Source organism: Lactuca serriola, chromosome 3 (assembly GCF_051521515.1).
Source record: "Lactuca serriola cultivar US96UC23 chromosome 3, Lser_US96UC23_V15, whole genome shotgun sequence".
In the NCBI taxonomy this organism is placed as follows: Eukaryota; Viridiplantae; Streptophyta; class Magnoliopsida; order Asterales; family Asteraceae; genus Lactuca; species Lactuca serriola.
In genome coordinates this window covers 241,733,421-241,748,451 of record NC_136410.1, presented here as the reverse complement: position 1 = coordinate 241,748,451, position 15,031 = coordinate 241,733,421, and the positions used below count along the sequence as shown (strand labels likewise).

Genomic DNA, 15,031 nt, shown 5'->3' with positions numbered 1-15,031 from the left:
GAAGCACCCCTAGCCTCGGGCTCTAAAATCCAATAACGGATACTTTCAGAATAGGGTGTTACAGATCTTGTACGTGGATTACCTATCTTAAAATTTGATAATGATACTTTATGTGTAGCTTGCAAACAAGGAAAACAACATAGACAAGGTCATTCAATCATTATAGATTCGAAGATCATTGAACCTTTGAAACTTCTTCATATTGACCTTTGTGGACCTTCGACTGTTGAAACTCTCAACAAGAAGAGGTACATATTGGTCACTTTTGATGATTTTTCAAGGTTTACTTGGGTATGTTTTCTTCGAATGAAGTCTGAAACTGCTCAAGCGATGATCGATTTCATCAAACACATTGAATTAAGTCTGAAGAAAAAGGTTCGTAGGATCAAGAGTGATAACGACTTAGAGTTCAAGAATAAGGTTCTTGATTCATTCTTAACTGGAAAAAGAATTTCGCATAATTTTTCCTCTCCTTACACACCTCAACAAAATGTTGTTGTCGAAAGGAGTAATAGGTCTCTCTACGAAGCAGCAAGAACAATGCTTACATATGCGAATCTTCCACAGTATCTTTGGGCTGAAGCAGTTTCAATGGCTTGTTTTACTATAAATAGATCTTTCATTCATCGTTGTTTGAACATTACCCCATATGAAATCATTAACGATAGGAAACCAAATGTCAAATTTATCCATGTTTTTGTTGCAGATGCTTTATTATGAATCTTAAAGATAATCTTTCAAAGTTTCAGTCCAAGGCTAACAAAGGGATATTTTTCGATGGTTTTTTTCCAACGTGTAATTTATAGTTTTTAGATTAATTTAGACTATAATTTTGATGTTTTTGGTGTTATATTCAATGAATTACAATCCTTTAAAATTGGGATATGAAAGCTTTTCAGCTTTTCCATTGTATTCAATGAATTTCAATGAATTTCAGCTTTTCATATATTACTTTTATTAAATAATAACAACATTTCCATTGTATTTATATTGAGATTGCACAAGCTTTAAACATGTTAGATTTAGACAACAATGATAAATGGGAAGAGGCTAGTGGAAGATTAGTTACGCATGAAATATGATAAAGTTGTTAACTTATTTGATTCAAAGTTCAAACAAATGGTATAAACAATCAAAGTTTGATCGGTCCAACGGATACAAGAAACGAAAACGTATTCATTTTTACAAGTTGTGTCGTATCAAACCCGACAACATCCCGACAACATATTCGTTTTAACGAGTTATGTCACATCCAAAAACACGATTTAATGATTTGTATTGTATGCATGTAAAGTTGTACTAGTCCAACCGTATCCAAGAACCGAAAAACCAGACTCGGACTCGGTCTTGTCTGGTCCAGTCCACAATATTCTCCGAAACCAGTCCGGTCCGATCCAAGGTTGTCTCTTACAATTGTTTGATTCATGGTCTTTGTAACTTATGTTGTTGGGAAGAGGTCACTAAAACGCTCAAAGAAATGGAGGACGCAAGGATCTTCGTATATGTCCTAATGCAAAATAAACTTTCATCTCCCAGTTGTGACTAACATATGAAACAATTTAAACTAATAAAGTTAAATAACTTATTTGAATCAATAAAACACAAACATAATAAGATTTAAACATGAAGTATTTTGACATTGCACAACAAGATCTCTTCAACATACAATTCTCTTTCCACTCGGCATCACATTCTCAATACAACAAAACAATTATTGCTAGTTACAAAAACAATAACAATAAATAATTACAAATTAAACCCCATAACCTTTTCTCACTTCTCTGAGCCCCAAAACACAATCCCATACCAACTGAGCATTTATATACAAACATCTGCAATTTTCACCATTTTCAAATCAAGTGCTCAGTGTTTTTGCAGCAGATTTACCAGGTTGCCTGGACATTTGAGCCCCTGTACTTTTCCCGATTTTTCCTGTTCATATCAACAAAAATCAAGCTTGTAAGAAGATGCAATTTTGACTTTTCTTCAAGAACAAAAATTACTTAATAAACCATCTGAGTGAGACCAAATGACCATTTTGCCCTTGTATTCCAAAAAGAACAGATAGACTAACCGCTACTAGGCAGAGACCTTCGCTTCTTTCCCTGATTACCCGAAATTAAACATCTTTCTTTCGGATTGCTGTGGGATCTTGAGCTTGAGCTCCCTTCATTGACTGAATCAATAAGCAATAAGTTATCCACAATGGCAGGAGGTGGTTCTTGCATGCATCTTGACTTAATAGGTGAAGAAGAACCAAAACCATTCAATTCAGATTGTCCCATTTTGTCATTTGTAAGATCTGATTGAATAGTTTTCTTTCCATTAGATTTTATTAACTGGTTCTTCATGTTGTGATCTTGATCTTGTTTTGAAGAACAATTCAAATTCTCCTGAATCTTGACTCCATTGATGTCAAGAAAACGATTCTCCCATGGACGAACAGCCATCCATCTTTCCAACCAGTTCCATCCCCAGTTTGTCTTATCCGGTTCAAATCCAGTTACAGCTGTTGCTTGCTGTTGTCTCGATCCTGCTTGCCACTGCATTATTCACAAGGTCATTTCAGTAATTTTACTCAAGAAAGAAATCATAATAATAATATTATTATTATTATATTTATATTTACCTGGTGAGCAAGAGCATATGCCATGGCTCTCTCACGTTTAGCAGCTGCCTCCTGTCTCTTGATTAACTTTGCTTGAATTTGTTCAACAGATCCAACACTATCACACCATCCTTCCTGTCAAAAACCAAAAACCATCAAAAGTTGGATCATATTAGTCCAATTATAGTTGTGTTGTGTTTGACTTATTTACCAAAAAATGTGTTATCCAGGCATACAGCCAATGTATTGGGGAAAAAATCACTTTTAATTCTATGGCTCTTTGTTTACACAAGACAAGACATGTGTAATGTATCAATGGGACAAAAATTATGATTTTTTCACACCCAAAAAGCTCAAACAAGGTGGGACAAGGACTCACTCGCGATCTCTAGTATGTGCAAAAGACGTGAATGCCCTCATCCTCATCATAGAACATATCCCTTCAAAGCTTTCTATGACTATTTTCAATTATGATGATGAAAAGGGCATTCACGTCTTTTCAACACACGAGACATCAAGAACGGGTCCATGTTCCACCCTGGCGGGACAAAAAGTTGCAATTTTTGTCTCACTGACATCAGTCTGAGTGGCAATCCAAACGTACACCAGATGCAGTACAACCTGTTCTGTTTTGTCCTACGTATCTTTCCTATGTGGAGTCAAGATTAAAGTTGACTAAAAATTAAAAAAAAATTTACCTCTATTTCTCGAACATGAGCCTCGTGTTGAAGCTGTTGTTCTGATTGGCCTTCTTCCAATGCAATGCGAACACGTCTGGCTCTAACACGAGCCTGGACTCTGACTAAAGCTTGCATACATCGAAGAGTTATTGCAGCTTGTTTTCTCACTGCATGCCCTCTCACAAGAGCCTGTAGCCTCACCAATCCTTTTAAAGCTCGTAGGGCCCGCCTAGCCTAAACATATACATATATTATTATTATTATTATTATTATTATTATTATTATTATTATTATAACAAAATATACTTTAAGGTTGAAGTAACCAAATATAACTCCAACAAGGTTGATGCATGATGGAAGTATTTTACTATTAATTATGAGTAGATAAATGGATAGAGGTTTATTATTTAGTACCAAAATTCCTCGAAATGCGGTTTGGATTCGTATAGCTGCCCACTCTTGTCTAGTTTGGGATTTGGTTTGAGATGAATTTTGTATTTGAAGTGAAGTGGATGGAGAGTTATCAATAACATCTTGAAGCAATTCAGCAGGATTCTGGTGGAATTTGTTCTGAAAAATGTTGTTATTGATCTCTATTGAATTCTTTCTCCTGTGCCCAAACTTCCCGAAATTTGTTGTTCTCTGAAACAGTTTTTTAAAGGTATAAGATATAGAGAATAAGGTTTAATTATGAAAGTAAATGAATAAAAAAAAACATCATTTTCTATGGATGTGTGATGATGAGACCACTACAAAATGGAAGCAAATTTGTGAAAATTTGAAATTGGCCTTGACTTTCTCTATTAAGTCATTTTGTTTGTATTAATGGAATAGAACATTATGTTAGATTATTATGTTTTGTTGGACTGTATAAATGGAATGGGTTTTCATATGGTCTTTTTACATTATATGTAGATAAATTATATAGTTTTATCTCTATTGTATAGGTTATTTGATAAAGAAATTGAATATTTTGTTTATTCAAAAATAGAGATATTAAACATGATAAAACCTTAGATAAGCTTATAATAAACTATATATTTTCTAGTTATATATGAAAAAAAAAAAAAAAAAAAAAAAAAAAAAAACAATTTGATTAAAGTTTTCTCTGGAGATTTTCGTTATTGAAGAAGACTACATAAATAAAAATGGGTTGCATTGTAATATTTCATTCAATTCCATGATGGAATGGAAAGAAACAAACACCCTATTAGCTATGGAATGCAAATCAAACACAAGGAAGGAATTCCATTCCTTTAGTAATTGATCATTCCATTCCATTAGACTTTTCAAGGTACAATGTCCTAATAAGAAAAAATCCCAAAAGTACAATGCTATAATTGGGTAGATTTTTCAAAGTTAACGCCTTAATAAAAACAATTAAAGAATAATGATGTAATAATGTAATAAAAAGAAATGGAAGTATTATGTTATAATACACTAAAATTAATAGTATGTTGCTATTTCTTGCATTTAGTCCCAAAAAATGTTTGCATAAAATTATTTATACAGAGAAGGCAAACAAAAGGGTACCAACATTTTCATCCTTTTCAGAGGATTGTGACTTTTGTGGTTTCTTGATACTAAGAAGTGATTTAATCCACTTTCCAGAAACACCCATCTTTGTAATCTCTATTCAATCCTGTCATCAAAAATTTTACAAAAGTTAATTAAAAGTGAAAAGGTTATAACGTAAAATGGAATCCAAAACTTCAAATGTAAATAAAAGGTGTTACGATGATCAAAATATATAATAATCATCATATCAAATTATGTGCTAAATAAAAACTATAAAACCATATTTTGATTCCCTTCTATTACAAGATTATATTTAGAAATATCTATTTAATTATAGCAAACGTCATCCAAACACAAAGCATTTTTCACTTTGGTAGATTTTTCAAAGAAAAATGCTTTAATAAGAAAACAAGCTTCAAACTAGATATTATAATGATATAATAGAAAGAAATGGAAGTGGTATGCTATAATACAAATATAAATTAAAGTTTTTTTTCTTGATCTTATCCATTACTTCTGAAAGTAATAATAATTTGCTAAAACACTCAAACAACATCAATCAAAACTTCAACATCAGATAGTCACTCTCAAACTGTTGATCACGCAGAAAACTTCAACACCATCAATCAAAACTTCAACATCACACAGAATTAAACTTCGCAATTCGCTACCATAAAAAAAGAATAAACTTTCCTGCAATCAAAACCGAAAAATGGAAACGAAGGTAATGTAATTAATTGCCACAAGAAATCGTCAGAAACGTACCGACTGAAATCCCTCCCATGAACTCATATGAGTCGGAGAAAGTAAAGTCGAATTCTGATAGGCGCAATGAAGATCGCGAGATAAGGTGTAGAAAGATCTTTGAGGTAAAGCGTCTGAGCAGGATGAAATTACGAGAATTTACAGTTGGGCGAAGGGGTTTTCAACTGGTTATTGGTAGTCGACTAGGGCTAGATTCGGAGTGTGTTTACTGCGGCTGGGACACGATTAAATCAAGAAAAGGAAGGGAGAGAATGAAGACCTAATGGGAATCACATGCATCACACACATGGTGACAAAAAAGAAGCATTCACACATTGTGTACATAAATATGGATTTCGTTTTACAAGATTTTGTCCCTATAAATATGGAGGTGTCCTCTCAAATCTCAATCACAAACTCGATTATATTATAAAATTGTCTATTTGTACTCTCAAATCGAGTTTAATCTATTAGATTGGACTGTTGCACTTTTGGTCCTTGTTTGGTAGTTTTCTTGCAAGTTTGGTTCTTGCCTCTAAAAGCCTTAGAAGGATTCCGTTAACTCAACGCATATATTACGGCAAAATGGTAAATTTCTCTCCCTCCATTCCTCATTTGCACCAACTCATGAACAAGTCCCACATATATTTTACCAAAAAACATGAAACATGTTTAAATTGTTACTAAAAGATAGAAACAATCTCACCTACGGCTGTCCAAAACCTAGTTCATACACAGATTTGCTCTGGAAAACAAAATTTGGGCGTGGCCTATGTAATTTGCTTCATGCAACCTTAATGGTTGATGAAACTCAAACACCTCTCGTATAGACTTTGATGAAGTAGCAAATTTTAATTAGGTTTCAAAAGTATAATATCATCGTTTAAAGTGGAAGTTCCATACTTTTTTTACCTTCAAAATAATTAATATTTGTTTAACCATATGAGGGGTTATCATATCAAAATCAAAGACAATATTAACAAGAATTGTATATGCTATTTCTAAGCCACAAGTCTTTGTTCTTCTATTTATCACTCGTCTTAGCCTGTAATGGCACATTACTTTTTTTTTCTATACCATATAGTAAATATATACTAGGCTAGAAAGCCTAGTGAATAACATATGATCAATAAAATAACATCATGTCATATATATTAAAAATTTAAGTTCTCATCAAAACCATTATTAAACATTCAAAGTTCTCATCAAGATGATCATCTATAGTAAACAATTAAGTTCTCATAAAAATTATCTACTTTAAACATATATATCCTCATCGAGCTTGTCTATAATGAACAGCTAAGTTCTTATTGAGATCATATCTATTAAACAATTAAGTTTTCATTAAATTCACGGTCAATCAAATCAAGTCAAAAAGGCTATATGCCTAGGTACCCATCTTGTTTGCATAGGATGTTATACTTGCATTTTATTTATTTCTTTCATAGTTTATTTTACTATATTTTATTTATTTTTAGATAATCATCATGCATATTTTCTTTTTATTATTTATATTTATTTCATGTACTTTTGAGTTTTTTTTTTTTTGTTTTTGTAAGTAATTTCATATTTTTAGAAGCCTCCATATGGTGCGGACTTGTTCGGGGTTGATTGGGAGTTTTTGCGGGCTTGGGAGGCCTTAAAGAAAACTTGGAAACATCTTTATTTGGGCTAGTTGGGAGAGTTGGAAGAAAGAAAGAATTTAAGCTTAATCTAGAAAATATGGACTAGTTTTTTGGATATTTGGACCAAAATTGGCATCTTAAAAGAGTTGTAAAAACAAAGAGAAAGAGTCAAGGAAGATCATGTTATAAATGACCTTTCCGTGCAAGTCAAAATTGTCCGACCACTTTTATGTGGCACGCATAAAATTTATAATATGGCTTAAGCAGCCTGTGTAAGCTATTTAGGGAAATTTTGTCTTTGCACTTTTAAAGCTTCTATATGGGGTATGGTTGGTGTCATCTTGAAGGGATCTCGTTTGGAACTTGGAGAAAGCTGGAAGAACAATCTTGAGGACATCTTTAGGGTTTTTGAACCCATATTTCTTCACATTTTGCGTTAAAATGGTTGATACAATTAATCCATTCTTTTCTTTCTTAGTAATGTTTGGCTAAGTTCTCATCTAGTTGATATTTGAAGTAATCGATGGATATTTAATTTGTCTTTAAGATTTTATGAACTTGTGGTAATTTTCTATGAATGTAACTTTTACTTGAAGTTCTTATCTAGTTGATATTTGTGGTGGTGGCGACGGCGATGGTGGTGGTGGCGATGGTAGTGGCGGCTTAGGTGGCGACGTTGGTGGTGAGTGGTAGTGGTGATGGGTAGGAATAGTGATGGATGTGGTGGCGGTGGTGGTAGGTGGTAGCGATGGTTATGGGTGGTGACGGTGGTGGTGGTGGTGGCAATAGGTGGTGTTAATGGCGGTGATGATGGGGGCGATGGGTGGTGGTGGTGGCGGCGATAGAGGTGGAGGTGGTGGTGGGTGATGGTGGCAGCGATAATGATAGGTGTTTCCATGAAAACTTTATGTTTAAGTGTCACTAGGTGGGAGCAATTCCTTTGATGGTGACCTCCTTGAGAAGTTCTCATGTTTTTTTTTCAAACGGAACAATATATTGGTACATGTATCTATGTATGTTATAGTATGCTTTCAAGATTAGGTTACAGGGACACACCACTTTTTTGAGCTATCCGTAACACTTTCCTCTTATCCATAATATTGGTCCCACAAGTTTCAGTATCACTCTCAAACATTATAATGATTAAACATGGGTTTATTTTGTCAAATAAACTAAAATAATTAATATTAGGCCACATATATTTTATGAACAATATACTAATAAATTCAAGAATATTCACATTCTACCAAAAGTTATCTTAGACAAGATATTGTCCGTTTTGACGACAATGTTGTGAACCTTGGAAATCTAATTCTCAGGTTCACAAACTAGTAAAGGTAAGTAAGATTCAATATACACTTAAGGTTTTGTTTGGTAAACTAACTAAAAAACTAGTTTTTAGCTTATAAGTTATAATGAGTCATCACATTTAAAGGATCACTTAGAAATCTTTTGTGACATCAAGAGAGTCCTTAATCAAGATAAGAACTCTAAGTTACATGAGAACATCAATTATATTTTCCAATAATACTTAACTATATTTAAAATAAAGTTAAATAAAGATAATATTGTATTCATAGAATTCACACAAATTAAATTTAATAGGACCCATTAACGAAGACCTTCCTAAAGCTAAGCATGAAAGGTCATGTTTGATAATTGATGGTGAATATCTCTAGATAGATTCTTGTCAATACTTCATTAACTTCCAACCTACCAAGAGAATCAAAGATTTCAAATGTTGTAAGCTTTTCTTTTTATGGTTCTTTTAATATTTCATGTTCATGTAAAATGATCATTGGTTGGTTAAAATAATTTTAAGTTTATTCAATATTAAAGCTTTCCTTGTCGTTTTTAGCGTTTTTAGAAACCGGTTTTTGAATAAAACCTAACACCATATGCAACACTCAATTACTCGAAACAAAATATTAGAAGAATATGTGAAACTAATATTTACGAAAGTATATACAAAGCTCTTAAATAGTGAAACTCAAAATTACAATTCCAAAAAGATAGACACAACAAATTTGGTCTTCAACAAATACTGATAATAGAGATTAATTAATATCATGGCCTTTGAGTTAATTCTCCTTACCATCATTATGATTTATAAACGGATCAAGATTAGGAATCAGTGAATAACGCGTAATATCCATCACACAATATAGAGCGTTAGAGACCAAGCATTATTGAAGGGTGTAATCAAGTCTAAGGAGAAGTACATTTAGTTATATGTTTCCAAATCAGTTTTCCATCTTTGTTTCGTTTTACTTTGCTTCTTAGTTTAAATGCAAATTCTCCTTTTTATTTTTTTGTCTTAATATAATTGACAATCAAATATCTGAACCCGATCATATATGTTCTCTTACCCGATCATATATGTTCTCTTACAGTTTGACAACTCGATATTATAAAATCTATACTACTAAACGATTTGATGCCCTTGCTCATTTGTGTAATGGTTCTTGACATTGGTGAAATCGACTTATAAATTTAAGACTTGATTTTACATACCATTATCAATAAGATATTTCATATTTCAAGTTAGCTTATAAGTTACTTTATTAAACTACAATAAGCTATTTTAATAGACCAAGCCTTAAATTACAATAAACTATCTCAATCTTGTCAATCATTAAATTACAATAAATTATTTCATTTTTCCAAACAGGGCTTTAGACAAAAACTCATACCTATAATAAACGTATCGTGATCCTGATAGTTATTTACGGCCACACTTACTTACAATTTCCAAATAGTTGTGATACGTTTAAAGTCCAATTTTCAAACTTAGAGATCATAGGTAGCTTGAAATATTATTCAATTCAATACTTAATTCATGAAATTAATCAATACTTAATTCATAAAATTAAGATCATGGAGTAGCATAACTGTATAGTACTTTTTATTTATAGCTGCATTTATATTTCTATATTTTTATTAGTGTAAAACTTGTGTATTACACGGGTCGATTAAAAAAATAAAATATTAAAATATAAATAATAATTATTTTTTAAATAAAATTTTGAAATAAATAATGAAGAAACACATTAATTGCAATTTATTATAATATTTATTACATTTGATACTTTATATATATATATATATATATATATATATATATATATATATATATATATGGCTTTTTAATTTTAAAAATTAAAAAAAAAAAACCATAAATTGACATGTGAATATTATTTATTTAAAAAATATCACAAAATGACAAGTGTCAAAACTCATTAGAGCATGTAGCAAAAAAAAAATTATTTATTAAAGAGGATTCATATCTACTTATTTATTCATTTATCAATTCTTTTTATAGTAGCTTTTTTTTATATGCCACTCATTTACTTCATTCACCCACGTATGATGTATCCTTATTATTACTTGTTACGTCTTCAATGGAATCAATCTTTCTAAAGTCTAACACCTAGTTCCTCAGTTTTAACAAAGAAAATAAAAAAATAAAAATTACAATAAATAAAAAAAAAAATGGGGAAAGAAAGTAAAAATAGAAAATAAGAGAAAGAAAAGTACAATAAATTTGTATTTTGTGTTCCAAGTTAGAAAAATATGAAAAAAAAAATTAAACATTTTGTTCTTTTCTCTTTGAATTGAATCCTTCCAAATTGGAAGTAAATTTAAGAGAAAATTTTTCTTCCATTTATTTCACTTCACCAATTTCTTTTAATTAAACTCAAGAACACCAATTTCTTTTATGTTGTTCAATTAAATTCTTTTACGTTGTTCAATTAAATGTACATGGGCAATTCAAAAAAATAGCAATGCATTTTTGTTTGTTTTATGTTATATCATATTTACTTTCGTTTGTTATAGTGTAATACTCCCAAATTATTTCTAACTCAAGCATTGTATCTCAAAAAAATTAGTTGGTATACTAACCTGTAACTTGTGTTAAATTATGATTACATGAATGTCATGTCACTCTCCACATGGATATCCATGTATAATACATTATTGGCGTGACATTTTATAAAACACTTTCAAGGTGGAACATTCCAAGGATGGTAGAGGTTTAAAAAGAGATTTATTTTGACAAATTAGCACCCCCTACAATAGAACTTGTATAGAAAACTCATAAGATACTTACACTTGACTCATCTTTGATAATTATATTATGAAGGTTTTTGATTTTTCAAAATACAATGTTCTAAGAAGAAATACTATGAAAATGCAATGATGTAATAAGAATTAAAAGCACAATCCTATAACAAATAAATAAATAAATAAATAGAAAGTACATTGTTATTATACCTTGTATTTATCCCAATACAAATATAACAAAAAGGTGAACTTCACATCACATAACATATATTTAAGACAACAAAAGATATAGCTTAAGGTTCACATTAAATAGAATAAAGTTCACAAATAAAGTATACATCGAAATGTTTAAATCAATAAACTAAAACCACATGGAAAACATTATTTATAAGCACAATGTGTAGTTGCCACGTTGATGACCATTTATAAATATTTTCTTTTGAGACACAAACAAAATCCATCTTTTTTTATTGTTTTTTTTTTCACTTAAAGAACACCTCTAGTTGTAAAAAGAAAAGAATGGTTTGATTTAGTGATATGAGTGTAGGGTTTAATGACCAATATACCCCAGCCAATTGAGGAGAATTGCAAGCAAAAGCATGATTAGAGCCATGGCTAACCCCTGTCTTCCTAGTAGCCAGTTTTTTGTACTTTTTGCACCTTCAACCCCTCTTTGTATTCTATTTGCCCATTTCATCTATTCCAATATCACCAACATTTGTTAATAGTTTGCAATAAATAAATTTGTTACTCCATTTATGGAAAAATTAAGAATTATGATAATGATCTAAGAATGAAATGAAGGTTACCATTTTATCAATGCTCTCTGGTGATAAAGATGACATTGCTTGTTGAGCTTTTTCTGCATCCTCACGTGACATTTTATATCCAAATTGTTCACTCATACTTGCCATCATATCTGGACTTATATTTTTCATCATTGATGACATCATCTACACATATTAAACCAAATATAAATTCATAAACTTGGATTATTAATGCTTTCACAATGCAAGTTAAACACATACCTCACGCATAGCTGGATTCTTCATTTGATCTTTTAATTGTTCCTGCATATCAAAGCTTGAACTCGGGAAGCTAGGTTGAGGGGCATTTCTGGAATTTGACGCCCCTCTAGAAGTGCTACTCTCACTAATATCCTCATTAAATGTTGAAAAATCCCTTTCTTGACCTTCTGACTCTGTATTTGATCCATTTAATGCCATTTTGGACATTTTTTGGAGCTCTTCAGGTGGCATCATGTTCATCATATCAGTTGCTGTTTTGAGCATATCGGGTGTGACATTTGGGTTTAATGGACTATTTTGCCCCTGGAAGGAAGTAGCCATTTCAAGCATTCTTTGAAATTCTTCGGGTTGCATATTGCTGATTAAATTGGAAGCGGATTTGACCATATCAGGAGATATTCCTTCGATTTTTCCTCCACCCATGGATGCTAGGGTTTCTGGATCCGATTCAGACATGAAATTTTGGAATGATCTATCCAATACATTTTATTAAAAGAAAACATATTACTGTTGTAATTTCAGAAATGAATGTGTTTTTATTTGTTTAAAGACTTTTTGAGATATAATTATAATGGATACAAACCTGATAGATTCTTTATCATCTTTAAGACTCTGTAAATACTCGGTATTGTTTGGAAAATTCATGTTATCATTAATTTCTTTTGTTTTCTGATTAGAAGACAAAGTTTCATGCATTTCAGATGATGGAGTTGGATCTTCATCTGTAATCTCCTCTATTTTTAAGCCTGTTGATATTCATAACAAGTTTTAGAAGAAAGAGAGAATATACTGTGTTTGGCATACATTGGACTGTGACTCATACTGATGTCAATAGGACAAAAAATTGCAACTTTTTCAGCTCTTGATCTTTTGTCTGTGCAAAAGACAAAAATGCCCTTCTTATACTTATTATAGAAAATAGCCATATAAAGATTGGTTAAATTAATGTACCCCTTGTTGCATCCTTGCCACCATGTTCAGTTAATTTCTCCTTAGCATCCCTGTATAGCAGTGTATAAATTGTTTTGTAATTTCATGGATCACATTAGTAAGTTGCAAATAAAAAGAATAGAGGAAATTAGGAAAAGATCATATACCTTAAAACATCTGCAATGGTTTCATCATCAGGAGAAAATTCAAGTGCTTTTGTCAAGTCTGATACTGCATTCTAATAAATTTCATGAATTCCATCAGATTAATACAAATATATATATTAACAGCTTAAGTAACATTAAAATATGGACAAAATTTGAAAGGATACTCACTTCAAGTTTCCCTAAACTTTTATATGCTTGACCTCTTCTATAAAGAGCTTTAACATTTCTTGAATCTGTTGCCAATACCTGGAGAATTTCCAATATAGAAAAAGACAATATATTTTGATTCTTACACATGATAACAATGAATAACATAAGATTTGAAGTGAATTGTATTTTTCCATACCTCAATACCTTCTTTTATGCACTCATCATACTGATTAGTCTTTAAGTAACATGACATCAAATTAAGAGAGCAAGCCAAGAGAAGAGGTCCTCCTTTAGATGAAGGTGTGCTTTTCAGATTATTTTTTGCCTGGTTAACAAAAAAAATAAACATATATATGAAACAAAATTACAAATTTATAACAATAAGTGAATAAGAAAATGCAAAAAGATAAGACTTGCCCTTGAATAGTTCTCCAAGGCATCATTAAACTTTCCCTGGCTGTGAAGCTCATTCCCCTACCAAAATGGAAATATAATCTCATGTTCATGATAGAAAATCATATAATATATAAAACCTTTTTCATAATCAAGAGTTGGTTACCTTTTGTTTCAGCATTTGGGCTGCATTTAACTGATAATTAATCTGTGCATCTACTTGGGAACGCATAGAAGCAAACTCCTGAGGTGTTGCATTTGCCATTTTGGCACCAATTTCAGCCATCTCATCTGGCTGAGTAGACTTCAATTGTTCTGCAGCACGCCTTAAGTCTTCTGGCTTCATATTTTTCATGCTCTCTGACGCCATTTTCATCAACTCGGGATTAGACATCATCTGTAGTTTCATACAACACCATGTAGATGTTAAAAAAGGGGTTAGATGCAAGAAATAGCAGTTTCATAGAACATACGAACCCTATCACTTACACCTTCAGGAATACTGATTTACAATATATGCATATTACCGATGTATATCAACATAAATTTATGGGTCCTGATGTCCACTTGTTATGTAAGGAACCCAAGTGAAGTTTTAAAAAGCAATGGGAAGCAATCACATGAATTCACAGCGTATTTCTGTTTTTTTCCCTCAAAATCGGTTAAACTATATGTTTTTTCTCGATTGAACTTTAAATTATAGTAATTAACCTGTTGCTGGATCCTGGATAACTCTGCGGGTGACATACGACTCATCTGTTCTTGAGCAAGTCTGATCATCTCCGGATCCATCATCCCAGGAAACATTCTTGGTGAATTATTATATATTTCGCCAAAATATATAAAGAATCAATGATAATGATAGAAGCAAAATTGAACGCGTGCGATTACGTGATTTATTTCGAACTGGAAGAGGAAATCGAAGGGTTCGAGTCAGAAGAACACAATTTCAGAATCTGGAGTGAATTGGGTTGTTATTATTAGGTCTGGAGTTCGTATGTTACTTTTATATGTTTCATTGTTTAATGATAGTTGGCATTTGGCAACCAAAAAAAGAGAAATTAAAATCACATTCCACCTGTACAAATTCAAAAATAAATAAATAAGGGAGTTATTATATATG

General features: G+C 31.6%; 2 protein-coding genes and 1 long non-coding RNA gene across 3 annotated transcripts; 1 reads left to right on the top strand and 2 right to left on the bottom strand.

Moving 5' to 3' along the window:
* Positions 1-1,616: 1,616 nt before the first annotated feature.
* Positions 1,617-5,849, bottom strand: LOC145093784 (protein IQ-DOMAIN 5-like). Its single transcript, XM_079032028.1, has 7 exons — positions 5,572-5,849; positions 4,826-4,930; positions 3,703-3,930; positions 3,307-3,522; positions 2,630-2,743; positions 2,075-2,543; positions 1,617-1,932 (listed from the first exon to the last, which is right to left on the bottom strand). The coding sequence occupies exons 2-7, from the start codon at positions 4,907-4,909 to the stop codon at positions 1,856-1,858; spliced, it is 1,188 nt and encodes a 395-aa protein (XP_078888154.1). The 5' UTR covers positions 4,910-4,930; positions 5,572-5,849; the 3' UTR covers positions 1,617-1,855.
* Positions 5,850-6,037: 188 nt separating this feature from the next.
* On the top strand, positions 6,038-8,296 carry LOC145093785 (uncharacterized). Its single transcript, XR_013703088.1, has 2 exons — positions 6,038-6,138; positions 7,110-8,296. It is a non-coding gene; the product is annotated as an uncharacterized LOC145093785 (long non-coding RNA).
* A 3,233-nt stretch (positions 8,297-11,529) lies between these two features.
* Positions 11,530-14,900, bottom strand: LOC145093783 (outer envelope protein 61-like). Its single transcript, XM_079032027.1, has 11 exons — positions 14,620-14,900; positions 14,075-14,305; positions 13,933-13,989; positions 13,712-13,840; positions 13,534-13,611; positions 13,366-13,436; positions 13,220-13,269; positions 12,852-13,014; positions 12,269-12,740; positions 12,050-12,193; positions 11,530-11,937 (listed from the first exon to the last, which is right to left on the bottom strand). The coding sequence occupies exons 1-11, from the start codon at positions 14,713-14,715 to the stop codon at positions 11,791-11,793; spliced, it is 1,638 nt and encodes a 545-aa protein (XP_078888153.1). The 5' UTR covers positions 14,716-14,900; the 3' UTR covers positions 11,530-11,790.
* Positions 14,901-15,031: the final 131 nt, after the last annotated feature.